Source organism: Pelecanus crispus, chromosome 20 (assembly GCF_030463565.1).
Source record: "Pelecanus crispus isolate bPelCri1 chromosome 20, bPelCri1.pri, whole genome shotgun sequence".
Taxonomy (NCBI): domain Eukaryota; kingdom Metazoa; phylum Chordata; class Aves; order Pelecaniformes; family Pelecanidae; genus Pelecanus; species Pelecanus crispus.
In genome coordinates, this window is record NC_134662.1 from 4,698,698 (window position 1) to 4,723,459 (window position 24,762).

A 24,762-nucleotide genomic window follows, 5' to 3' on the forward strand; every position below is an offset into this window, starting at 1 on the left:
CACATCCCTGTCCGCCCGCAGGTGCCGGCCCGGGGGCTTCCCCCACCGCAGCCGCCACGCTGGCCCCCGCCGGGGAGCCTGGAGGTGTGGGTGCCGGAGCAGCTCACCTTCAGCCTCTGGGACTACGGGGTCTTCGGGCTGATGCTGCTGATATCCACCGGCATCGGGCTCTTCCACGGCCTCGCCAAAGGTGGCCAGAAGACCTCAGAGGATTTTTTCATGGGGGGACGACGGATGTCGGCTCTGCCTGTGGGGCTCTCGCTCTCAGCCAGCTTCATGTCGGCCGTCCAGGTGCTGGGGGTGCCGGCGGAGGCGTACCGGTACGGAGCCAAGTTCCTCTGGATGTGCTTGGGACAGCTGCTCAACACACTGCTCACCGCCCAGTTCTTCCTCCCTGTCTTCTACCGCCTGGGGCTCACCAGCACCTACGAGGTGGGCACAGGGGGATGCATCCTGCCCCGGAGCAGCTCCCGGGGTGCCCCGATGCCGGGACAGCCCCGACACGCTCCCTTGTCCCTTGTCCCTAGTATCTGGAGCGGCGGTTCAGCAGGAGCGTCCGGCTGTGCGGGACCCTGCAGTATGTGGTGGCCACGGTGCGTGTCCGCGGTGCACGGGTCGGGTGGGGACGGCGGGGACGTGGCACCCAGCCAGGGCTCGGATCCGGCCGTGCCGATGCTGCCCTGAACCCCTGGGAAGCATCCTCGTTCCCGTGCTCATGTTTTCCACAGCTCAAAGCAAATAATGCCCAGCGGGAGCCCTGTTTTGAATGAAAACCCCAGTGTTTTCCCAGCGCCTGCATGCCATGCTTTAGCGGCACCGTCACGCTTCGTCCCCATCCCCGCCGGCACAGCCGTCACCTGCCCGGTGCCTGCGGTGCTGGTGGGACGGGGCGCTGACCCCCCTTTTCCCGCAGATGCTGTACACGGGGATCGTCATCTACGCCCCTGCCCTGATCCTCAACCAAGGTGCGGTGGGGAGGGGGGGGCTGCTCCCCGTCGTGTCCCCATCCCTGTAGCGGGGACGTCTCAGCCCTGTCCCACCCCAGGCGTCGTTTGCACCCTGGGGCTCTGCTCAGCACCTTCCCGTCTCCTTCAGTGACCGGTCTGGACATCTGGGCATCCCTGCTCTCCACCGGAGTCATCTGCACCTTCTACACCACCATAGTGAGTGCAGGAGCAGGGGGTCCTGGGGGTCCCTGGGGGTCCCTGGGGGTCCCTGGGGGTCCCCAGCGCTCACCCACGGCTTGCTCTGCTGCAGGGCGGGATGAAGGCTGTCATCTGGACGGATGTCTTCCAGGTCTTCGTGATGCTCTCCGGCTTCATCGCCATCATCATCCGGGGGGTGTTGCTGGTGGGGGGTCCCACCAGGGTGCTAGGCATCGCTGCTAAAGGCTCCAGGGTGAACTTCATCGAGTGAGTCCCTCTACCCCGCTGCGTGCTGAGCCCGCTCCCCCCGCCCCGGGGCGCTGGGGGGGCCGGTGCCCGCCCCGGGCTCACCCGTCTGCCCCGGTGGCGTGCCACCGTGCCCAGCTTCAACCCGGATCCGCGGAGCCGGTACACGGTCTGGACCTTCCTGCTGGGCGGCACGCTGGTCTGGCTCTCCATGTACGGCGTCAACCAGGCGCAGGTCCAGCGCTACGTGGCCTGCAGGACCGAGAGGGAGGCCAGGATGTGAGTCCACGGGGGCCGCGGGGATCGTCTGGATCGCGCTCCGCATGGATGGTGCACGGGGGCATGGGATGGTGCACGGGGACGAGGGGCTGCCCTGGGCGGGGGGGGTGGCTGCACGCCAGCCTGTCCCCCCCGGGGAGCCCGGTGCCTGCACCACAGGCTGGTCCCTGCACCCTCGCACAGACCCTGCACCCCTCCGTGGTCCCGGCACCCCTGCACGGACCTTGCACAGATCCTGCACCGCTGCACGAACCTTGCACAGACCCTGCACTGCTGCACAGACCCTGCATGAACCCTGCACTCTTACATGGCCCTTGCACTCCTGCACAGACACTGCACCTTTGCATGGCCCCTGCATGCTTGTGTGCACCCTGCACCCTTGCACAGACCCTACACAGACCTTGCACTCTTGTGTGGACCCTTGCACAGACCCTGCAGCCCTGTCTGGACCTTGCACCCCTGCGCAGACCCTGCACCCCTGCACAGACCCCTGCACCCCTGCACAGACCCTGCATGAACCCTGCACTCTTACGTGGCCCTTGCACCCCTGCACAGACCCTGCACCTCTGCATGGCCCCTGCATGCTTGTGTGGCCCCTGCACTCTTGCATGGACCCTGCACCCTTGCACGGACCCTACACGGGCCCTGCACTCTTGTGCGGACCCTTGCACGGACCCTGCAGCCCTGTCTGGACCTTGCACCCCTGCACAGACCCTGCACCCCTGCACGGACTTTGCACAGACCCTGCATGAACTCTGCACTCTTACGTGGCCCTTGCACCCTTGCACAGACCCTGCACCCTTGCACGGACCCTCCACAGACCCGGCACTCTTGTGCGGACCCTTGCATGGACCCTGCAGCCCTGTCTGGACCTTGCACCCCTGCACAGACCCTGCACCTCTGCACAGACCCAGCACCGCTGCACGGACCTTGCACAGATCCTGCACTGCTGCACAGACCCTGCACCTCTGCGCAGACCCTGCATGAACCCTGCACTCTTACATGGCCCTTGCACCCCTGCGCAGACCCTGCACCTCTGCATGGCCCCTGCATGCTTGTATGGCCCCTGCATGCTTGTATGGCCCCTGCACCTTTGCATGGCCCCTGCACCCTTGCATGGCCCCTGCACCCTTGTATGGACCCTGCATCCTTGCACGGACCCTGCAGCCCTGCCTCGACCTTGCACCCCTGCACTCTTGCACGGACCCCACACCCTTGCACGGACCTTGCACCCCTGCTCAGCCGGCTGTGCTCCCGCCCTGTGCTTGCAGGGCGCTGCTGGTGAATCAAGTGGGGCTCTTCTGCATCGTCTCCAGCGCGGTGGCCTGTGGCCTTGTGATGTTTGCGCTGTACAAGGACTGCGATCCCCTCCTCGCCGGCTACATCTCAGCCCCGGACCAGGTACCGGCCCCCGCCGGCTCTGCCCTCTCAGGCACCAAATTGAGGGCAGCGAGGTGGAAGGGCGAGAAGGTCGGAGGGGCCGGACCCCTGGGTCCTGTCTCAGCCCCTCTGTGGGGGCTGGGGTCCCCCGGGGTCCTGCCCCCTCCCCGATGCAGCCGCCTCCCCCTGCAGTACATGCCCTACCTGGTCCTTGACATCTTCGAGACGTTCCCAGGGGTGCCAGGGCTGTTCTTGGCTTGCGCCTACAGCGGGACCCTCAGGTGAGGACGGGGCACCCCTCGCCCCAAGGGGACCCCAAACATTCCCGCAGAAGGGGGTTTTGGCCCCCCCCCCCACCCCGCAGGCTGTCAGCGTCGAGGCTGAGCGTTGCCGCCTGCCCCCGCCCCAGCACAGCCTCCACCAGCATCAACGCCATGGCGGCCGTCACCGTCGAGGACCTCGTCAAGCCCAGGCTGCCCACACTGTCACCGCGGAGGCTGACCCTCATCTCCAAGGGGCTGTGTGAGTGGGGACAGGGGCCGTGCCGTGCCATGCTGCACTGCACCGTGCCATCCTGCGCCACGCCGTGCGACGCTGCACTGCACCGTGCCATCCTGCACCATGCCGTGCCGTGCCGTGCCATGCTGCACTGCACCGTGCCATCCTGCGCCACGCCGTGCCGTGCCGTGCTGCACTGCACCGTGCCATCCTGCGCCACGCTGTGCCGTGCGTGCCACGCTGCACTGCACTGTGCCATCCTGTGCCATGCCATGCCATGCCGTGCCATGCTGTGCCATGCTACCCCATCCTGTGCCACACAGCACTATTTTGTGCCGTGCCATGGCGCACTGCATGGTGCAGTGCTGTGCCATGCCATGCTCCCTCGTCCTGTGCCACGCCATGCTGTGCTGCACTGCACCGTGCCGTGCTGTGCCTTGCCGTGCCATGCTGCAGTGCACCATGCCATGCCGTGCCATGCCGCTGAGTCTTTCCTGTCTCCCCCGCAGCGTTCATCTACGGCACCTCCTGCATCATGGTGGCAGCTCTGGCCTCGCTGCTGGGCGGTGGCGTGCTGCAGGTGAGCCCCGGTGCGCAGGGCCGGATCCGGCACGGGGCTGAGCTGGCCCCGCTGCCCCCCCACCCCTTGCCCGCCAGCTCTGCCTGGCGGAGCAGGACCCAGCCACACACCGCTGGCTGCTGGAGAGCCCTCGAGCCGGCTGGGCTGCAGCAGCCGGGGGGTCTGGGGCAGAGCCAAGCACCCTCCTCCTCCTCCTCCGAGCCCCCTGAGCCCCCACACTGGGGCGGTGGGACAGAGCTCTCCGTCCCCCTTGCAGGGCTCCTTCACCGTCATGGGGGTGATCAGCGGCCCGCTGCTGGGAGCCTTCGTCCTGGGCATGTTCCTGCCGATGTGTGGCACAGCCGTGAGTCCCCCGGGGGGGTAGGGGGGGCCCCGGGGGTCCCGCCGCAGCCTGCACCCCCAGGCTGTGCGGACCCCTCTCCTCTGCTGCAGGGCGTGCTGGGGGGCCTGGGCACCGGCTTCGCCCTCTCCTTCTGGGTGGCCGTGGGGGGGCACCCCTCTACCCCCCCAGCGCCGCCGCCATGGGGGTGCTGCCCGCCCTCCGGGGCCCTCTGCCCGCTCTACAACCGCACCGCCGGCGCCAACCGCACCATCCTGCTGGGCCCCCTGCCCTGCTGCGAGGAGCCCCCCGGCCCCGGCACGGTGAGGGGGGACGGCCCAGGCGGGGCGGGGGGACGGCGCCTTGGGGGGGTGTGGGGGCGTGGGTGGCTTGTCTGTGACATCACCACCACTCACTTTTGTTCACTGTGATGTCACACTGCTTTCCTTGTTCCTTGTGACATCACACCACTTGCTTTGTTCACTGTGATGTCACACCGCTTTCCTTGTTCCTTGTGATGTCACAGCACTTCCCCTATTCCTTGTAACATTACACCGCTTTCCTTGTTCCTTGTGACATCACACTGCTTTCCTTGTTCCTTATGATGTCACACAGCTTTCTGTGTTCCTTGTGATGTCACACCACTTTCTTTGTTCCTTGTGATGTCACGCTGCTTTCTTTGTTCCTTATGATGTCACAGCACTTCCCTTATTCCTTGTGACATCACACTGCTTTCCTTGTTACTTGTGATGTCATAGCACCTTCCTTCTTCCTTGTGACATCACACCACTTTCCCTGTTCCTTGTGACGTCACACGGCTGTCTCTGCCGGTCCCTGCCCCCCCTCCCCTCGCAGGCCGGCCATCGTGGGTGACTTCTACGCCATCTCCTACCTGTACTACGGGGCGCTGGGGACCCTCAGCACGGTGCTGGCGGGGGGTCCTGCTCAGCTCCCTGCCAGGTGAGGCTGGGGGCCGGGCGGGGCCGTGACCCAGCACCAGGGTGTCGTGCCCCCCCCCAGCCCCTCCCCATGGCACCTCCCTTTCCGGCAGGGCCAACCAAGCGGATGCGGCTGCCCCCGGGTGTGCTGTGGTGGGACATCACGAAGCAGACATCCTCGGTGTCCCCCGCGGGTGCCAAAACCCTGGGGAAAGAGCCCCCGGGCAGGGCAGAAGCCCCCCAGGCACTGCCGGCAAGGCTGGACAGGGAGGGCGGCCCCCCCCGGGACCCCCCTGATCCCGGCACCACCACGGACCTGCTGCTGCAGGAGACCCACGTGTAGGGTGCCGGAGGTGGGGGGGGGGAACAACGCGGGTGGCCCGGCTGCGGCCGCAATGGGATGGGGGGATGGGGGGGGTGCACGTCCCTGTCCCAGCGACCCCAATAAAGGAGGAGCTGTCCTGGGAGGAGCCTGTCCTTGGGGGGCTGCGGGGGGGGGTCGCTGCACGCAGCTGGGGGGGGGGACATGGGGATGGGTGCTGGGGGGAGGGGGGGAGGTCCCACCCTGGGGCGGGCGCTGCCCTGGTAAACCCCGCCCACCCAGGTGACAGTGGGCCCCACCCTGCTAAGCTCCCCCCCCACCCAGATAACAATGGGCCCCGCCCTGCTGAGCCTCACCCAGGTTACAACGGGCCCCGCCCTGTTAAACCCGGCTCCGCCCAGGTGACAATGGGCCACGCCCTGCCAAGCCCCACCCATAAGGCGACACCCCAGCCCTGATCAGCCCCGCCCCACCCGGATAACAATGGGCCTCACCCTGCTGAGCCACGCCCACCAGGTAACAATGGGCCCTGCCCTGTTAAGCCCCACCCAACCCGGCTAACAATGGACCACACCCTGCCAAGCCCCGCCCACCCAGGTGCAACTGACCCCGCCCACAGCCGCCGCTCGGCCGCGCCGCCATCTCGGGCGGGCGCCGCCATCTTTGTGCCGGGCAGAGGAGGCAGCGGTGGCGGGCGGAATGCGGGCTCTCCGCCTGCTCTCCGCCATCCAGCCCGCCGCCATCCTGCCCGCCGCGCTGCGGGAGCTGCCCCCGGGCGCGGGTTGCTGTCCGGTCCGCCGCTCCCCACCGCCGGGCCTGGCGCCGTGGCCCGGGCGCAGCGGACCGTGCCCTTAGCAAAGATGGCGGCGACGGGATGCTCGCCCTGACGAGCCGCCGGCGCCTCCCGCCGCGACCGCGCGCACCGGTGACGCGCAACGTGCGCGACGGCCGGAGCGGCGGGGACCGGGTAGGAGCGGGCCCGGGCGGCGGCTCCAGGCCTCGGGCCCGGCCTGAGGGGAGGGGAACGGGCCGGGGGTGCGGAGGGGAACCGGGGGAGAGGGGAAGGGCTGGGGGGGACGGGGCGGGGAGGTCTGGGGGTAACTGAGGGGAGGGGGAAGGGCTGGGGGGGGCAGGCCTGGGTCCGGGGAGGGGCAGGGGGCGGGAGGGCTGGTGGGGGGCGAGGAGAGGGGCTGAGGGGAGAGGGGAGGGCTTGGGGGGTGCGGGAGGGGAGAGGCCGGGGATTTGGGGAGGGGGTGGAGGGGGAAAGCTGTCCCTTTCCTGAGCAAACGGGGTAGGGCAGCTGGGGGGGCTCTGTCGTGGGAGAGGAGGGCCGGGGGGGCTCTGTAGGGCCCCAAGGCGGGGTAGGGTGCTGGGCACGCTGGCACGGAGCAGGGGTCCGCCCTGGGCAGGTGACAGCCGGCCCTTGGGTCGGGCAGCTCGGGGTGGGCAGGCTGTGGGTGCGGGAGGAGCGGGGCTGGGCCCTCAGGGCTGTAGGAGCAGCCTCTGGGGTGGGGGAGGCGTCCCTCGCCCTCCCACGCCTTGCTGCGCTGTCCCACTGCCGGGGCCCGGCCCAGGTCTTGCTGTTCAAGAAGGGTCAGAGCACGTACCGGAGAGGAGAAGGGATTTAATCCAGCCCAGGGTTTGAAAAGGCTGGGACTCGAGCAGCCAGCCCTAAACATCCACCCTTTTCTGTGGTGTCTTGTTTAGCAAATAGTTATCTGCCATTAAAAGTAAAGATTTAAGATCCAGAAAGTGGTGTCTGCATGGGCAACGTGCTGAGGAGAAGGCCATTTCTTAGCGCTTAGTTAATTTTGAGGCTTCTGTTGTTCCTGGCTTTTAGGACATTTCCTACCCTGACAATCTAGGGGAAATGAATACGGCCCGTCTGCGTGGCCATTTATCCAAGTTAAATGGGGCCACGGGGCTGCGTTTCTGTACAGGCAGTCAGAGGGCGTGATACAGCGTTTGTGCTGCTTCATTCTGCTCTGCTGGCAGCAGGAAATTCCCCTTGGAGCCTGCCAGTACAGAACGAAAGCACCCAGCTTCGTTTTGACTTGGCAGCAGAGAGTGTTTGGGCTTACAGGGCAGTGGTGCTTTTGACTCCATACCAGGAACCCAGCAACCTGATTTGTCGTGTTGTTGCAGTGCAATAAATAGGCGTGAGGGACTTTTCCCCTGCTGAGGATCTGGAGCAGAGCAAGCAGAGTTCCTCCTGGGTGAGCTGGGAGATTGTTAGATCTGTTCTGCCCAGGATCTCGAAATAGTATGAGTCAATAAGAAAAGGGGGTTTTCAAGGTGTGAGCTCCAGCTGTTCCTGCTTCCTGGGGTAACAGTGAAGCCGAGATCCAGGGCAAGGATCTGAACCTCTTTTCTTCTCCGCAGAGCACCTTGAGTGATGCCCAAGAAGTTCCAAGGTGAAAATACCAAGTCGGCTGCTGCCCGCGCAAGGAAAGCTGAGGCAAAGGCAGCAGCCGATGCCAAACGTCAGCAGGAGCTGGAAGATGCCTACTGGAAGGATGAAGACAAACACGTGATGAGGAAGGAACAAAGGAAGGTGAATGGCTAGTCAGGTAGCTAGGGTTGCGAGGGTTGCTTCTCCTCCTCTGTCCCCCGGCTGTAGCTGTGTCTCCACACATTTTCCTGCGCTTAGTTTTAGGCAGAAGAGCTGGAACTAGTGGCTTCTCTGGGAGCTAAAAGAAGCCGAGTGTGGGAGTAAGTGTAAGCTTTGATGTGTAATTCAGAAATCTGGTGGATCTTAGAGCTGGCTTCCCGAGGGAGGCAGTAAAAGCTTGATTGTTGGAATCATTTAAAATTGAATTAAGTAAAAGATCAGGGACTCTGCTGCAGGGCTTGATTTTTGCCCAAGCAGTTCTTTAGCTTCTTTTCCTTCGTTAGCTTTTCTTTGATTTTTGTAGAAGGAAAAAGAAATCAGCAGGGGTAAGGGTTGCAAAGGTTTTTTTTTTTTTCTTCCCAACTTGGTGTGCTACACATCAGGACATGTGTGTCTCAAAAAATGCTCTCCACTTCACTCTTGCTCCGCCCTGGGTGCCCGTTTGCCTCGGTGTTCAATAAACAGAGCACTTCAGTGCTCATTTCTGGGTTATTCGGTTTTTAATGTTGCCTGCATCAGCGTTAAACAAATCTACCTTCTGGTTTTGTGGATTTTTCTAGAAACGATTGTCAGTGATAACTTAGCTGCCTCTTCTGAAATGATTTATTTACCCTCCTGCTAACCAGACAGGGTTTCTGTTAATGGCATAAATGGGATTTATGGGGTTACTGGGTTTGTGCTGCTCTGTGAATTTGATGCTTACTGAACTTTGTGTGTTGGCACTCGAGCACACTGGCCAGGCAGGCAGGAAGCCAGCACATCCCCGTGACCTTGATAGCTGCGTGCTGCGTACATCTGCATGAGTTCACCCCTAATATGTGTCTTGACGTTTGGAATTAGCAGTCCTGTGTGCTGTTCCCCAACGCAGTCCTGTAATGCTGCCTAATTACTTCCTGGAACAAGGACTTATTATTGCTTTACTTAAGACTTGGCCAACAGTGACCTATTTGACTGGGCTTCCAAAACAGCCTCCTGCAGAGGCTGGAGAGGGGAGCTGTGTTGTCAGCTGGAATTGCTAACTGGAAAACCAGGCTCCATCCCGGAGCCTCAGACTGGGTTTTAGAGAAAGCAGCAAGGCGGTTTCCCCTCGGCACCTCAGCCATCCCCTCTCCCTGCAGCAGCACAGCCGTGGTCTCCAGGTCCAAATTTCACCCGAATGCTGTGTTTTAGTGCGTTTGCTTCCCACAAGCTCCCCTGGGGACCTTGCAGCTCACAGCAGCAAAAGTCTCCGCTCAGGTGGGGAGCTGTTCTGCCAGAAGGACTCCGAGCCTAACCGTACCCGTGTGGGGCTCTTCCTGCTGCGGGAGCCTCGCGCAGCCGCTGCCGCAAGCTAAGCAAAGGCTGGGGCTTTGCGTAGGTGAGCCAATGGCCAACAGACAGGAACGAGTGGGTTGCTGGGGGAAAATAAATCGGTGAAACCTTCCTCAGCTGCTTCTCCAGTGCCATCAGGCTGGAATATCCCCACGGAGAACGGAAGAAGCTGCCTGTGTTTCGCCGCAGCCCGGCAGGGAAGAGATGTGTGACTCAGATTGTAAATGACTTTCCATCCTCACCCTAGAGAGGACAGAAACCAAACCGTTCGCAGGAGTCAACCTTCCCCGGAGATGTAGCTGTTCCGCGGGTGGTGCTGGCATGGAAATAGCGCTGCCGGCCACGGCCATATGCTGCAGGAGGGACTCGCGTTGCTCTCGGCTACAGCACCCGGAGGAGGGGATTGGCGATGTGTGTGTAGGAGGATGCTCTCAGCACCTTGCAGTCAGCGCTCCGCAGCTCTTCCAGCTCTTCCCCAGCTCTCTGGGCGATGGCAGTAACACATTAACGGTGCCGCAGCTGCACGCACCTCTGAATTCCTGCGCTGCTAGCAGGCAGGAGCGGCCGAAAGCCTTTGGGACGTGCCGAGACCAAACCCTACGCACCCCTTTTAATCCCTTCCCTGCCGCAGATGACCACCGGAGCCTCAGTGAAATAAGTGAGAGTGCAGAGCTCTGTTTCTGTTCCGGGGCTTGGTGGCTCTGCCTGGCAGTCTGGAGGTCTCGCTGATGGGGCAGCGATGCACATCAGCGTTAATACTTGGGCGTAGGGAAGCTTAATGTTCAAAATGCAGTGCCTGCTTTTGTCAGGTTCACTGCCACCAGGCAACTGTCCCGTTGTTTGCTTGTGCTGCGTTTCAGGGTTTCTTTAGATGCTGCCTCCCCCCTGCTCTGAGAGCAACCTTCGGAGCTGATCTCTGCTAACAGAGGGTGACACTCGTTTGGTGGCTCTGTGATGCATAAAGGAACATCTGAGCTAATATCGCCAGCCTGCGATGTGTGTATTCCTCCTCTGGCGCTTCAGCACAAGTCACAGCTTGTTACCTTCCCTGGAGAGCTCTGGCTGGAAAGCACAAAATTGACATCCTTCTTGCTGGAAGACTCAGTTTTACCTCGGTAACTGCTTTTCTTTTAACATTCAGGTGTTTTCGTCCTTTCCGTCCCTTCCTACGCAAGGTTAGACTGCAGCGCAGAGCATGGCACTCCTCATCAGCGTGATCACAGTGTGGTTTTCTCTGTGCAATTAGCTAAAGTGGAACGGCCACGGCTGCGTGTGCGTCCTAGGTGAAGCTGCGGGCAGGCTTGGAAGGGTGACAAACCATTAATTTGGCTGGAGCGTTACGGGAAGAAAGGACCGGTGGAGTATCTGCCAAGGGCAGAGGTCTCGCAGTGGGAGTCAGACCTTTGTCTCTCTGGTGACCTTGGGTTTAGCCACTTTGTGCCCTGTGGGTACGCGCAGGAAGGTCTCGCTGGCTGGGACTGCTGCTGGAGCCGAGGTGCCCGCTGGAAGGACGCAGCCAAATTCCCAATCTCCTTCCCAAACTCTCGCTGGGGCTGTCTGGCTGAGGGAGGACAAGCCCTTCTCCCCATTCAGGCTGTATTTTGTGTGGGCTCTGTTTGCTGAGTGCCTGTATGCCAGGAGGGCAGTTCCTCCTTGTTGTTCAGCAGCAGCTCAAAGCCCCTTGGCACCTTTCTCTCTGCCCGGCGTGCCACGGTGTCGGCAGCACCGTCCTGTGGAGGTCTTTCCCGTGACTTCGCTCAGTGCCCTCAGTGGGAACGGCGAAGGGAGGGCGTGCGGATGATATGGGAGCGAGGAGACACTTTGTACTCGTGTACAAAGGATCTGGGGAAAGATTCAAGTTAAATGCTGGGCGAATGCTTGTGCTAGAAGAGCGCAGAGAGTGCACGAGGGAGCAGTGACTCTTTTGGTGCAAGTTTTATGCCTTTCTCGTTCCCGTTAGCCTTGGTCACGGGGTGTGGGCTGGCAGGCTCGTGTACCGGCAGGTCCCAGCTGCAGTGGTACCGCAGGCAGGCGAGTGGTGACTTTCTCTCCCGCCCCTCCTCTGATTCAGTGCAGAATTACTCAGCTGTGAGCACCAGTTCTTATTCAGATAAAATGCGAGACAGGTCAAATGACTGTTCTTCCCTCTTTGGAGGACATCTGCGTGGTACCGGGCACACAATATTGAAATCTGATGGCTTGAATGAGCAATGCAGGAGACAGATGTAGTGGAGCGACACCTGATGACGCCAGGCTGGCATTCAGACCCCAGAACCAACTTTCTCAGGCTCCGGTATCCCTTTGGTGCTTGCTTTGACTGCCGGTGGGCAAAGGAAAGGGTGTGTTTGATCCCATCTCAAAGCTCCAGTGTACCTCAGATAGCCCAGCGAGCGCTTAGACACGCTCCGGGTCGGTTATGCTCCGTTCGCTTTCTGACTGCGTCATTTTTTTTTTTGCATCGCTTTGCCCTTCTGCCGTGCGAGAAGCGGCGTGCTTCGCCAGGCTGGTGGCACGCTCTCCAGCCTTCCTCAGGGCCTCACGCTAAGAGTTTGATTGGGGGAGCGCTGCTGCTTCAATTGACTGCCTGCTCTCAAAGCCATGTGCGTGGGACCTTGTTCTCCTGTCTAGCAGGTGGGAAGCTGTTCTGAAAGCTAATGAATTGGTCCTTGCTCAGGCTGTTCTTTGCAAGGCTGGAAACTCACATTTTAACGCACGAATCCTGGCGAACAGGAGCGTCCAGCTAAAGAAACCTCACACCCTGCTCCTCCCAGTGCCCTGCGACGTGCAGCAATGTTGAGGGAGAAAATTATTCATTTCCTTTTTAGTTCTCTAATAGCTTTGCGGTACGTTTCACTTCGACAAATCCAAGCCTCTCTGTTCATCAGGACATTTAAGCTGATTCATAAAGGATTAGTTTGGTTTGGCCCAGCCGAAGAAAAGTCGTCAAAAATGGCAGCTTCGGGATCAGCGAGCAGGCGTCTCGGAGCTGCTGCCGCTTTTGAGCACCGCAGAAGGTGCAGAGCAGACCTGGACGTGACGGGCCGCTGGGGAAACCTGAGCATGTAGATTTTGCGGGTCTTGTGACAAATTAGTAACAGTGCCAGCTTATTTACTTTCCGCAAATAGAAACTCAATTGTAAATGCCAGAGAGCAGGGAGTAGCTTAACCCAGCAGCTGGGGGAGAGGAGTAACTGGAGGTCCCCTGCGGCATGCAGTGCAGGAGGAAGGTGCTGCACCCTGCTTGTGCCCCTGTTTCCCCTTCGCTAAGTGGATACGTCCTCTTTGGAGAGTTTTGTTTGAAAGGAGCTCACGGCAGCAGAGAATTATCCTTGAATTTCTGCTCTGTCAGACGTGTCGTCATCCCAGCTGGGGCTGTGTGGCATGAGACAGGCTGCTGAGCTAGCTGCCTTGTAGGACAGTTCCCTTTCTGTAAGAAGCAGGGGTAAAGAAAAAGGATCTTCTCTAACTGTAAATAACATTTCTGTTCTGAAATGTCTTGCTCCCTTCCTTTAGGTCATTAGTACTTGTGTATCCACTCCTTATCTGTCTCCTGAATTATTCAAGCCACAGCCACGCCTGCAGCCTTGCTGAGGTGCTCGCCGTGCCAGCACCTTCTCTGGGTTACCTTGTTCAGTCACCCCCGAGCTTCAGAGACGGGACGAGCAGTCAGGGACAGTTTCTTTGCACTAGCCCGTGTTCTAGGCACGATCCCAGTATCCTGAATACGCAGTGCTGCTTCTCTTGCGTGGGCTTTACATCTCATTAAATGGCTTACTCTCTCTGGCTGCTGGACCTTTGGTGATTTTTGTGGCCCTCCTGTTTTGGCATGTTAATCTCTCCAGTTTTGGGGTTTCTCCTGCCTTCTTCCTTAAAACTGCCTGGTGCTCGGGCAGAAGCTGGTGGTCGAGCTGGAGATTCCATCTGGAGCTGTCCTGCACTGTGCAGAGTGAAGGTGGGCAAAGCCCCTGCAGCTGCTCTTGCTCAGGTATATCCCTGTGAGTAAATTTTTAGGGGGATAAGACAGTCTTCCCCCTCCTCTCGTGACACCCTTCCTGTACTAGGAGTGGCCAAAATCCCTCCTAATCTGGGAGACCGAGTACATTTGTTTACTTAACCTTTACTAGAAGAGGGAGAGGCCTGACAGGAAAGCAGCGGGCAGCGAAAGCCGATGTCTTAAATGAGTTTGTACTTTGAAATCATGCACGGTCCAGTTGCCGGGGCATTGTGTCTCAAGGCACTGGCACTAAGCGCTTAATGACCAAGAATTTGAAGACTGCCAGTTGTAATAAAGGCTTCATCCCTCTAATGGCTTTTTTTTCCCCATCCTTGGCCCCAGCTGCTCGGCGTGGAGGTAGGCACGGCTTCTCTTTCCTTCCCAGCTGGGTTGAAAGGCCTGGTCCTTGCTGCACTTGACGGAAGCAGCAGCAGCAGCCCGAGGGCATGTTTTGATTCAATATTTGTGGGTTTTGATTCTGTGTTTTGATGGGTTTTTCTTTAAACTCTTGAGCCGTGGAGCGACTTACGGGTTTTCTTGTTTAATAGAGTCTCAAACCCCAGCCTTGCTTACTGTCTCCGAAGTGGGCCCTACCCCAGTGTGCATAATTCTGCTCCTACTCCTTAAACACCAACAAAGACAGCAGGTTGCATTACTGCTGGGATGGTTTTGCTGTGCAGCTGCCTTTGAGTAAACCCGTTCTGTTACCACTCGATCGCTTTGTCGTGCCATCCCTGTGAATAATGGATGAGAGCCATAATTAAGTGTGCATGTAACTAACCTAAATACAAAGTGCTTTGCAGCATATGACGCTGCCCCAGACAGAGATGTTGACTTGGTTTTTTCTTTCTTTTTGCCAGACCTTACAAGCTTTGGGAGAAGAGGGAAAAAAAAACTCGAAGCCAAAGTGATAAAAGCTCCTAAGGGCCTGTTGCGTGGTCTTGTCACCCTCTTCCCTGGGCCTTGGAGGGCAAAGTGGCTCTTAAACTCCTTGTGAAGCACTTAAAAAATTACCACAAGAGCTGCATTGCTTGTTGGATTTGGTCTAACCACCTGCCCTGGCTCTTAGGAAGAGCATGAGCCAGGCCTGAGGACAAATTCAGCCTCTTGACTGGCTTGCCTCGAACAACTGCTGAACTTTCAACCTCCGACCACTTATTAAAATTGAAGTGGAAAACTTAATCTGATTGTCAGCAGCCCTGGCTGGTACTTCCCGCTCCTTCTCGACAGCAGGATTGTGTTTCGCAGTACTGACATCACGGGGAGCCAGCGTGTGGTTGCAGACGGGGCAGGGACAGGGGAATTATTATTCTGAAGGGATGGGTCAGGCTCTCACTGTCTCGCTGGAGGTCAGGGGGAACCAGCCGATGCCTCTCCTGATAAGGTGAGGTCAGCGCTGCATTAGCCGCAGAAGCGAGGTGCCTGTTCCTCTTCAAGTGGGCTTCCCTGCTCCTGTAAGGGATAGTTTGATCCCTCCGCCTTATGAAGGCGTAAGGGTGGAGGTGACCTGGGCTTTTCTCCCTTCCAGGAAGAGAGGGAGAAGCGGCGGCTGGAGCAGCTGGAGCGCAAGAAGGAGCTGCAGCGCCTGCTGGAGGAGGAAGACTCGAAGCTGAAAGGGAAGTCGCCCAAGCAGGTCACTCCGGGCAAAGTCACCAGGGCCCAGATCGAGGAGACGATCAGAAAAGACCAGCAGCAAAAGGAGAACGCAGATACAGGTTTGGTGGTACCATAGAAAGGCCCTGACAGCTGCGGGGGGCTGGAGCAGGAAGGGGGGCTGTTCCTTTTTCATCTACTGTCACTGAAGGACAAAGTGTTTGGAAAGCAAGAGCTGCCCTCAGCTGTTCTGTGCTGCGTGCTTTGCTGTGTCTGTGTCTAATGCCCAAATGGGGGAAAACAAACCCGTCACCTTGAGGTGGAGAAACAGAGCTGCAGAGCCAGGCACTCTTCTCTCCCAGGACTGGGACTGAACTCTGGCTGCGTTTTCTCAGCACTTTCTTCAGAGTGCTTTGGAAAACCCTCTTCTGAGGGTTTTGCATGGGCTGGATTTGACGTTAATGTTTCTCCCTTTCCCTGCTTCCCTGTGCAGTTGAGAAGGAGAAGACTCATTTGGAGGTCCCCTTGGAAGAAAACATCAACAGGAGGGTGCTGGAGGAAGGATCGGTGGAGGCCAGGACGATTGAAGATGCCATTGCTGTCCTCAGGTACGTGGCCATATCGTAGCGGTGCTCTCCTTTGAAGGTGTCGCTTTCCTTACGAGAAATTCTTGCAGATGCCCCTTCCCCCAGAGCTGGCTTCTTTTTACGCTTTGACCGTGATTTTCTATCTCGACAGCGAGAACAGGACATGTCCTATGCTCTGTTGTTCTGTGGAGAGTATTTGAAGTGGGTAGGGGAAGTATCGTGGGGTTTTTGCTTTATCACCCAAGTTATTCTGTACGCACTTGGTTGCACTGACAGGGGATCAGAACGGGGCGAGTGGCTGGTGCCCGCAGGGAGGTGTTGCTGATGCACGTCTCTCTCTGAATTCCCTCCCGGCAGCGTTGCCAACGATCTGGACCGGCACCCTGAGCGCCGGATGAAAGCTGCCTTCACAGCTTTTGAAGAGGTCAATCTGCCACGCCTGAAGCAAGAGAACCCCAACATGCGCCTGTCCCAGCTCAAGCAGCTCCTCAAGAAGGAGTGGATGAAGTCTCCAGAAAACCCCATGAACCAGCGGCACAAAGCTTACAACAGCCAAAAGTAGAACTAGAGCTGATCGTCCCCCACGGACAGTGGGCTGGAGCCCCGGGGCTCTGCTTGGATGAAAACAGGAGACACAAGGAACCTCCTCTCCTTTTGTTTCCCTTCCCTGCCCCCACTTTCTGTCTTTCTCTGTTCTTGGATTTAAGATAAGCACGAGGCCACGGCTTGCCTCGGGACCCTGCAGTGTCCCGCTGTCTTCACTGGCGGCCTGTCCCCACCATGTCCTCACCCCTCCACAGGCAGCTGATGCAGAGTGACCCGGACAGACTAACACTACCTTCATGCTTCCGAATGCGGTTTTTGTCTTACAAAAAAGCCACTAACTCGCTTCCAGACCGTCAGCGTGGGCAGCGTTTGCGAGGTGCAACGTCAGCACTGCCGCCTGCCAAGGTAGGGACCCCCGCGCTGGTTAGCACTGCGCGTTAACCGGCTCACAGCCTGGTCCTGAGCCAAAACTGCATTCGTCCCTGTCTCTACCGTGGCTGCGCCGCACCCTCGTGCTCTGCGGGGTGAAGTTTTGTAATTGTCACGAGGAAGGCGCCTGCCCTCTGTTGCTTGTGTCATCCTCGGTGCTGGGATGTCCCCGAAGAGATTCCAGACTGGGATCGCTGTTGGTCTTGCCTGCTGCCGGCCACCTCTCTGCTCTTGATCTCGGCTGGTGGCGCGTTAGATGGGGAGGAGGAACCAGAACGGGAGCGGAAGCTCTGTCAGCACTGTCGTGCGGAAGAGAGAAAATGACCTTCCATCTTCGAAGGGGAATGGGAGAGATACCACAGCGCAGCGTGGTCCCTGCCTCGTCTGCGCAGGACGCTGCTGCCAGATTTCTCTGTGTGACTTTGTGGTGGCCTCGCCCAGAGCCTCACACGCTGCTGGTGGGACAGGAGGGTTCCTGGAGGGGCTGCAGCCCCATGCTACCCAAGAAGGGAAGCTGCTGCTTCTCCCATCGCTTCGTCCCTTCCCTGCTCCCAGGTTCAGGCAAGAAAGTGCCCTGCAGGCCTGTGGAAGGGGATGTGAGACTGTCAGCTCAGCAGCTTCCCTCGCCGCTGGACCGAGGGCACTAACCCGGCTGTGCCGCCTCTGCTGCCCTTTGGCCGGAGCCCCATGGTTTCTCCGCTGGCCCAGGCAAAAAGAAATCGGTGAGCTCCCTTGGGAGGGCCGCGGCAGCACCCGGGCAGGGCTTAGCCCCGGAGCCACGGCGGAGTCCTGCCCCTCCCCTCAAGCACGCCCTGGGTTTTCCTCTCTTCCCTCTCCCCTTTCGCGTCTCTTCTGGTCTCCTTTGGGAGTTAAATTTGTTCCTAAGGTCTAAACCCTTGACCAGGCAGCAGCTCCGCTGTCGTTGGTGCTTTACCTGTGTGTTTATCCGGGGCTGCCAAACAGAGATAAACTCACGGCTGGCTTGGCATCCTGCTGGGGTTTCTTCCGATGTCGCTAAACAAACACAGGGTTCATCCCCAGGCAGGTAACGGGCAGCGTGTGGCCTCTACCCCTGCGGAGGATCGCCTGCGAGCAGGCAGGGAGGGTTGCAGGAGTCCTCGAGGCTGCAGAGGCATTTGCACTTTGGTGGTGAAGGGGTTTGAGGAGGCCATGCTCAAGCTGAAGCCTGCGGCCATTTTGGGGCTCTCCCCAGCCCTCTCTGCACCCTGCTTGCAGAACCAGCTGGAGGAGCTGGGCCGGCCCCTGCCAGCGTTCTCCCCGATCCTGCTTGTGCAAGGCCAGGCGGTAAAGACAGGGAGGAATGCACCCGGTTGTTTCCCCTTTCTGTGAGAAGTTTGTTGTGTTTGAAGCCAATTAAAAATTAAAAAAAAAACCCCAAACCCTCTTAACTTGTTGAAGGAATAAAGGCCTGGTGTGGAGGGCTCTGTTTTCCTGGCTTGCTCGGGGTTGGGGGGGCTCTTTCCTCCCCTGAAATGGCTGCTAAAAATCCTGCTGGGGTTTGTTTCGTGGTTCCTGCACGGATCGGGGATCTCTTGGGGTGGGGGGGACACCCCCCTTCGTGCCTCCCCCCAGCAGGTTGTGGGGTGCGCGTGGCTCAGCCGCAGCGGTGGAGGAGGCTGCAGGCAGCTGCCCTGCCCTCGCCTGCGACTGACGCGCTGCTGAAACCCACCGCCGCTGCCTCGCCTGCCTGCGCTTCCTCCATGCTGAAATAAGGAGCCCACGTGAGTGTTCCCCTCCCCGGGCTGAGCCGAGCCCCCCATCCCTGTGTCCCCCAAGCCCCAGGGCTGTCCCCGCATCCCTGGGGACCGGGGGTGCCCCCCTCCCTGCCCTCACCCGCTCCCCCCACGGCGCAGAGGCCTTTGGCTCCTGCGCAGCCTTGGCTTTGTGCAGCGGAGCCCACCCTCCTCCTCCTCCTCCTCCTCTTCAGCGCTGCAGCAAGCGCTGCGGCACTGCCTTGGTGTCCCCCCGGGGGGGGTGGAGGCTGCAGGGGGCAGCTGGGGGGGCTACAGGGTGCAGCTCCGGAGGCCGAGCCCCAGGCTCAGCCCCAGGGGAAGGGGATTCCCCCCCTCCCCGTGATGCAGGGGACCCCCCTGCTACGCTCAGCGTGTGTGCGGGGCTGGAAGGGGCTAATGGGGGGCTGCCCCCCCCCAAATTTAGGGAAGGGATCCCCTGTTGCAAGGAAGGGGCTGATGGGGGAACCTCTCCAGGGCAGGGTGGGGGGTCCCTAGTTGCAAAGAAGCGATTAATGGGGGGACTCCCTCAGTTGGGGGGGGCGGCGGGACCCCCCCCAAGTGCAAGTGTGGGGTTAATGGGGGGGACCCCCCCCATTGTAAAGGCAGGGGGTGGGGGAATCCCGCGGTGCAGGAAGGGATCCCTGGGGCGTGGAAGGGGTTAACGGGGGAACCCCACACCCACACTGCAGGAGGGGGGGGGGGGGGTCCCCGGTGTCGCTGTGCCCCCCCCCCCCCTTAGCGAAGCGGTTACCGGGGGGGGGGTGCCCGGGGCGGGGCGCGGCAGAGAGGGGAGGGATTCCCCGCCCCGCCCCCCCCGGGGATTCCCCCTCCCTCTCATCCCCCCCGCCCCCCCCCATCTAGCGCAGCCCGGGGGGGGGGGGCGGCGTTGCCATGGCAACGGGCTGCTCCGCTGCGGGGGCGGGGAACCCGCGGGGCGGGGGGGTGGTCACGCGGCCCCGGGATCCTCGCAGCGTCCGCGCAGCCGCGCAGGGCTGGCACCGGGCATCCCCCCCCCCGGCACCGGGCATCCCCCCCCGCGGCCCCCCCCGGCACCGGGCATCCCCCCCCGCGGCTCCCCCCTGCACCGGGCATCCCCCCCCGCGGCTCCCCCCTGCACCGGGCATCCCCCCCCGCGGACCCCCCTGCACCGGGCATCCCCCCCCTGCACCGGGCATCCCCCCCCCGCGGCCCCCCCTGCACCGGGCATCCCCCCCCGCCGCAACAGCCCCCCCCCCCCGCACCCCTCGCCGTGCACAATGCACAGCCTCTGCAGAATGCACGCTCTGCACCATGCCCCCCCGCCCCGCAGTGTGCACACCCCCTGCACCACGCAACCCCCCCGGGCACCGCCGTGCCTGCACCCCCCCCTTTGCACGCCCCTGCACCCCCTTGCACACCCCTGCAACTCCCCGCAGCATGCACCCCCCTACACCCCACACCCCCCCACAGCATGCACCCCCTGCACCCCCTTGCACGCCCCTGCACCCCCCCCGCAGCTGCCGCCCCCCCGCACGCTGCAGCACCGTGCCCGCAGCACACCCCGGCACGCAGCTGTGCGTGCAACCCCTGCGCCTCGCCGTGCACGCTGCACCCCTCCCTGCACACGCGCCCACACACAAAGCCGCCCGTGCAACCCCTTGCACACGTACAGCTGTGCACGCAGCATGGAGCAGCACGCCCTGCACACCCACGCTGCAACCCCTGTAGCCGTGCACTGTGCACATGCCACCCTGCACACTTCCTTGTGCACGCACACCCAGCCCCGTGCACACCCCATGCAGACCCTTGCGCACACCCCGCTGCGCACACCCCCGTGCACACCCCCCATGCTTTGTTCCCCGCACGACCGCAGCCCCCGTGCCCTCCTCAAGCGACATGCGCAGCCCCCGTGCAAGGGCCCGCTGTGCACGCTCACACGCCGTGCACGCTCTCACGCCCTCCCCGGCACAGGGCGCTTGCACACGCGCGTGCCCCCGCTGCTGCCCGCAGCGCTCTGGCTTGACCAAGGGTGCAGGGGGGGTTTCTGCAGGCACGTGGGCAGCACCCACGCGCCCACGACCCCCCCGCGGCCCCCCCCGCGCTACCCACGCCCCGCTGCTCCCCGCCGCATGTCCCCCGCAGCTGCCGAGCGTGGGCGCGACGCGCGCCGAAGCCGGGGGCCTGCTTGGGGGTGCCACCCTGACACCCCACTGGGCCTTTTTGGGAGGGGTCCTGGTTCCCCACCAGTGGCAATCGCACCCCCGGGAGCCACGCTGGGTGCGATGCCGAGGGGTGGGGGCTCGTGGTCCCCGTGCCACCCGTGGGTGCTGGGTCCTGCTCACGCACCTGTGCCAGGCCGGCCATGGGGCTGCTTTGGGTGCTACCGAGGGCACCATGGCCGGGTCAGAGCCGCTGTGGCTCCAGTTTTCCGCTGCCCCGGGTGGGACGGTGCTGGGTACCGGGGAGGGAGAAGCATGGCGGTGGCGTGGGTGCTCGGCGAGGCGGGCGATCGCCCACGTCCCTGCAGATATGGCAATTAAAGTGGGGGAGCCGGCAGGCGGCTAAATTTAGCCGCAGACAATAGCTGCGGTGGCTGGGGTGGCGGGGAGGAACCGGGAGCGGGGTGTGCGCGGCTGCGCGCGTGTGAGTGGAATAGCAACGCCGCCGCATCGCTGCCCCGGCAGCCCCGCACATTCCGCCTGCGCGCTGGGGAAACCGAGGCACGGAGCGGCGGCGTGGGGCCAGGCGGGACCGTGGGGCCAGAGCCGAGGCGCCCGGCCACCCCCGGCCCCCAGCTCGTCCGGTTGTGCCAGCGGAGCCTCCCGGCAACCCGGGCTCACCGCCGCGCCGGCACGTGCCGACGCCGGGCCATGGTCACCGGTGGCAGCGCTCGAGGGGAGCGGAGGCCGGGGTCTGTCTGCAGGTGGGTGCACCAAGGGGGGGGGGTGGGTTGGGGGGAGGCCCCCCCAGCTGCTGGGGACCTGCTGGTGCTGGGGAACCCCCCCCTGACTCCCGGGGACTCCCTGAACTCCTGGGGATTCCCCACCTCCTGGGGTGTCCCTGGCTTTTGGGGACCCCCCGGTGTAGCGGGGGGGATGCCTGGGGACAGCAGGGCCCTTTGGGAAGGGGAAGGGGACACCATGGGGGGGGCTGAGCCGGGGGCACCCCGGGGGTCCTGGGCAAGGCAGGGCACGTTTGGCCACCCCCCGCTCCCACCTGCTGCACACCCTGCAGCCCCCGGTGCGGCGGGGAACCGGGGGGTGGGTGGGGGGGCCGGATTGGGGCAGCGGGGCGCGGGAGGCAGCCCACGGCGGTGACAATGAGGACGCGATGGGAGTGACTCTGCCCGGCTAAAAATATCCGCCTTCCCCCGTCCTCCGCCAGCGCCGCGGCCTCAAGGTCACTGCCCGCCGTGGCAGGGCCGGGGGGGGACGCGGGGGCGTGGGGCGGGGAAGCCCCCGGCCCCCCCCTTTGCGCCGCAGCTCCCACACGCGCCCGGGCACGGCTGCCGTCGCCACCCGCCGCTCCGGCGTGCAGAAAGCTGCCAAGCGGCCGCGGCCCCCGCGCCCCGGCCCATGTCCCCGCCGCCCACCGGGCACCCCGGCTCGTCCCGACGCTCCCCGTAACGCGGGGCCGTGGCAGGTGAGTGGGCGCAGGGGACCCCGGGGATGGCGGCGGTGGGGACCCCGGGGACGGCTTTCCCCAGCCATCACTGGGTGCCTGGGTGCGGGGAGCCAGGGGACACCGGGGACGCCGTGCCGGTGGTGGAGCGGCTGCTCTGGGCAAGCCCCAGCTGCCAGAGTCAGGGGACTGCAGGGGGGGTCTCCGTATTTGGCTGCCGGGACTGAAGCTGCGAGGCTGTGAAGGGGACCGCGGGTCGAGAGGCCAGGGGATGTTGGTGCTCCCCGGCTTTGGGGGCCGGTTGCTGGCACAGCCCCGGCGGGACGTGGCCCTGGGATGGCTCTGGCTGGGGGAACCAGCCCCGCTCTGCACCCAGCTCAGCACCCACCAAAACCAGAGAGACCCCCTGCCACGGACAGCCTCGCTCGATCTGGCTGTGACACCAGGAGCCGGCCATGCCAGGGCGGCACAGCCGGTGAGGCACGGGGGCTGGTGGGACCCCGGGGCAGCCGTGGTGCCAGGGCCATGCCGCGGCGTTTGCCGGTGCAAAGCCTGGGGTTGGTGCTCAGGGGTTCCCGGCAGGTTCTGGCACCGCGCGCTGCTCGCGGCCTCGACGTGCCGGGGAGTGCCCGGCATGCTGCGGCGCACGTTGCGGTGCAGCCGTCGAGGCTGTGGGCGCAGGGCCCCCCCACTGCCCCTCCCGACCTTCTCCGTGACCTTGGGCCGCCCCTGGGGACCCCGCACAGGGCTGGGGGGCCGTGGCGGCTGCGGTGACGCTACCCCCGGCGGCAGGGACCACCGCCCCGCGGCGACGGGGCTCTCCAAAAGGCGCTTGTGAGGTTTGGGGGGAACCCCCCCCCACATTCCCTGAGGGGTTTGCAGCAGTGCCAGGGACAGCGGGGACACCCGTGTCCCCCCCCGGCTGGCCCTGGGCGGGGGGGTCCGTCGCGACCCGGCGGGGGCAGCCATGCGGAGCGGCTTTGTCCTTCGGCTGAGCTGAGACACGTGGGGGAGGCGGCGGGCGAACCCGGCGCAGCGGCTTTGTCTGGGGACGGCGGCGCGGTGGCGGCGGAGGGGGGACGTGGGGAACCCAAACCCACCCACCCCATCCCCCCCCAAGCCCTGCAGCACCCCCCACCCCAGCCCCAGGCACCTACTCGGCCCCACGCAGGTAGGGTGTCCCCGGCCGCGTGTCCCCTCCCAAGGTGGGAGGGCTGGGGATGGGGTCCCCTTTGGGTTGGGGGGGTCCTGGGGGGGGCCCGGCTGCCTCCGGTGCTGCCCCCGCCCCCCCTCGGGGGCCTGATCCAGCCCCAAGGCGTCTCGGTGGGGCTCAGGGCAGGGTTTTTCTCGGGGAGACCCCGGGACAAGCCGGGGATTCCCCTGCGATGCAGCAGGACCCGGGAGGTTTGGGTGTCCCCGCGCGTCCCCGCACGTGTGCCAGCCCCTGCGCTTCCCCCTGCGCCGTGGGACCCTCGGATCACCCCACAGCCCCGCGGCGGGGAATGGGCCAGATCCTGCGTGGGGCAAATCATCCCGGTGCCAGGTTCTGCCCCTTTGCACCGGCCCTGATGTCCTCGGGGAGATGTTGGGGGGGGACAGGGGCCCGGCTGCTGGCATCACCGGGGCGTCCCATGGCAGCAGGGCTTGCCCGAGCCATCCCGGTGCTCTTGGGGAGCCCGGTGGCCTCACACTGGTGCCTCCCGCCAGCCCCAGGGGGCTCAGATGGTCCCGTGCCCCCCAAATCATGCTCAGCCCCCCTGCCCTGCCCTCGGGGGGCAGCGGCGGTGGCATAGCCCCCCATGTCCAGCCCTGTGCCGGTGGCTGGGCAGCATTTGCGGGGGCCGGGGGCTCCTGCCGGCACCGACAGATGCTCTCCAGCCTGGGACATATGGCCGGGGATTGGTGGCGGCGGGAGCCGCGGCCACCCAAGGAACGGGGGGATTTGGGGAGACGGGGGGTCTGCAAGGGGGCTGATGCACTTCGTGCACCCGGCAAGCCCCGAATCCTCACACCGGCTGGCGGGGAGCCCCTGCGACCCCAGGCGGGGGGCTCAGCACGGGTCCTGCCGCCCCGAGCATCCCGTCCCCTGCGCCATGGTGGGGGGGGTTCCCCGGTTCCCCGGCCCCTTCCCCCTAGGACGGCAGCAGGACCGTGGCCGTGCCGCCCGGCTGCTGGCGTGGGGCCCACAGGCATGGCCCTGCCAGCAACCGCAGCTCCCCCAAATTCCTGCCGCGCCCTCCCCGGGACCGCGATTCCCAGGCAGGAATTAGAGAACGGGTAATAAATAAATCACCAGCCGGGAGCTTTTCGGCTGCCCGCCTCTATTTTTAGCTGCACCCTCCTCCTCTGCAGTTGCTCCCAGGCAGCATCGCTGCTCCAGGGCACGGGGGGAAGCGGGGGGTCCCGCTGGCACCCTCCAACCCCCCCCAGGGCACCGGGGGCTGCTGCAGCCTGTCCCTGCGGGGGTTAAACCATGTCCCCCCCCCCCCCCGCCATGTCCCTCCTTTGGGCAGGGGCAATGGGGTGCTGCCCCAGCCGGGGTCCCCCTCAGCACCCCCTCGCCCGTTCCCCATCGTCCCCAGCTGAGCGTCCTGCCCCAGCCAGCTCCTCTTTAAAGCCCGTGGCATCCC

At 63.1% G+C, this 24,762-nt stretch overlaps 2 protein-coding genes across 2 annotated transcripts; both read left to right on the forward strand.

Annotated features, from left to right (window-relative positions):
• The first annotated feature begins 84 nt into the window (after nucleotides 1-84).
• Nucleotides 85-5,728, forward strand: SLC5A5 (solute carrier family 5 member 5). Its single transcript, XM_075723852.1, is given in 15 exon segments — nucleotides 85-432; nucleotides 528-593; nucleotides 914-965; nucleotides 1,096-1,163; nucleotides 1,258-1,412; nucleotides 1,530-1,670; nucleotides 2,942-3,071; nucleotides 3,243-3,331; nucleotides 3,460-3,572; nucleotides 4,058-4,128; nucleotides 4,385-4,471; nucleotides 4,561-4,614; nucleotides 4,617-4,696; nucleotides 5,303-5,385; nucleotides 5,499-5,728. Coding segments are annotated over 15 exon segments (1,710 nt in total). The 5' UTR covers nucleotides 85-141.
• A 925-nt stretch (nucleotides 5,729-6,653) lies between these two features.
• CCDC124 (coiled-coil domain containing 124) lies at nucleotides 6,654-18,133 on the forward strand. The gene is made up of 5 exons (XM_075723446.1): nucleotides 6,654-6,674; nucleotides 8,090-8,261; nucleotides 15,152-15,338; nucleotides 15,710-15,824; nucleotides 16,161-18,133. The coding sequence occupies exons 2-5, from the start codon at nucleotides 8,103-8,105 to the stop codon at nucleotides 16,363-16,365; spliced, it is 666 nt and encodes a 221-aa protein (XP_075579561.1). The 5' UTR covers nucleotides 6,654-6,674; nucleotides 8,090-8,102; the 3' UTR covers nucleotides 16,366-18,133.
• The last annotated feature ends 6,629 nt before the right edge of the window (nucleotides 18,134-24,762 follow it).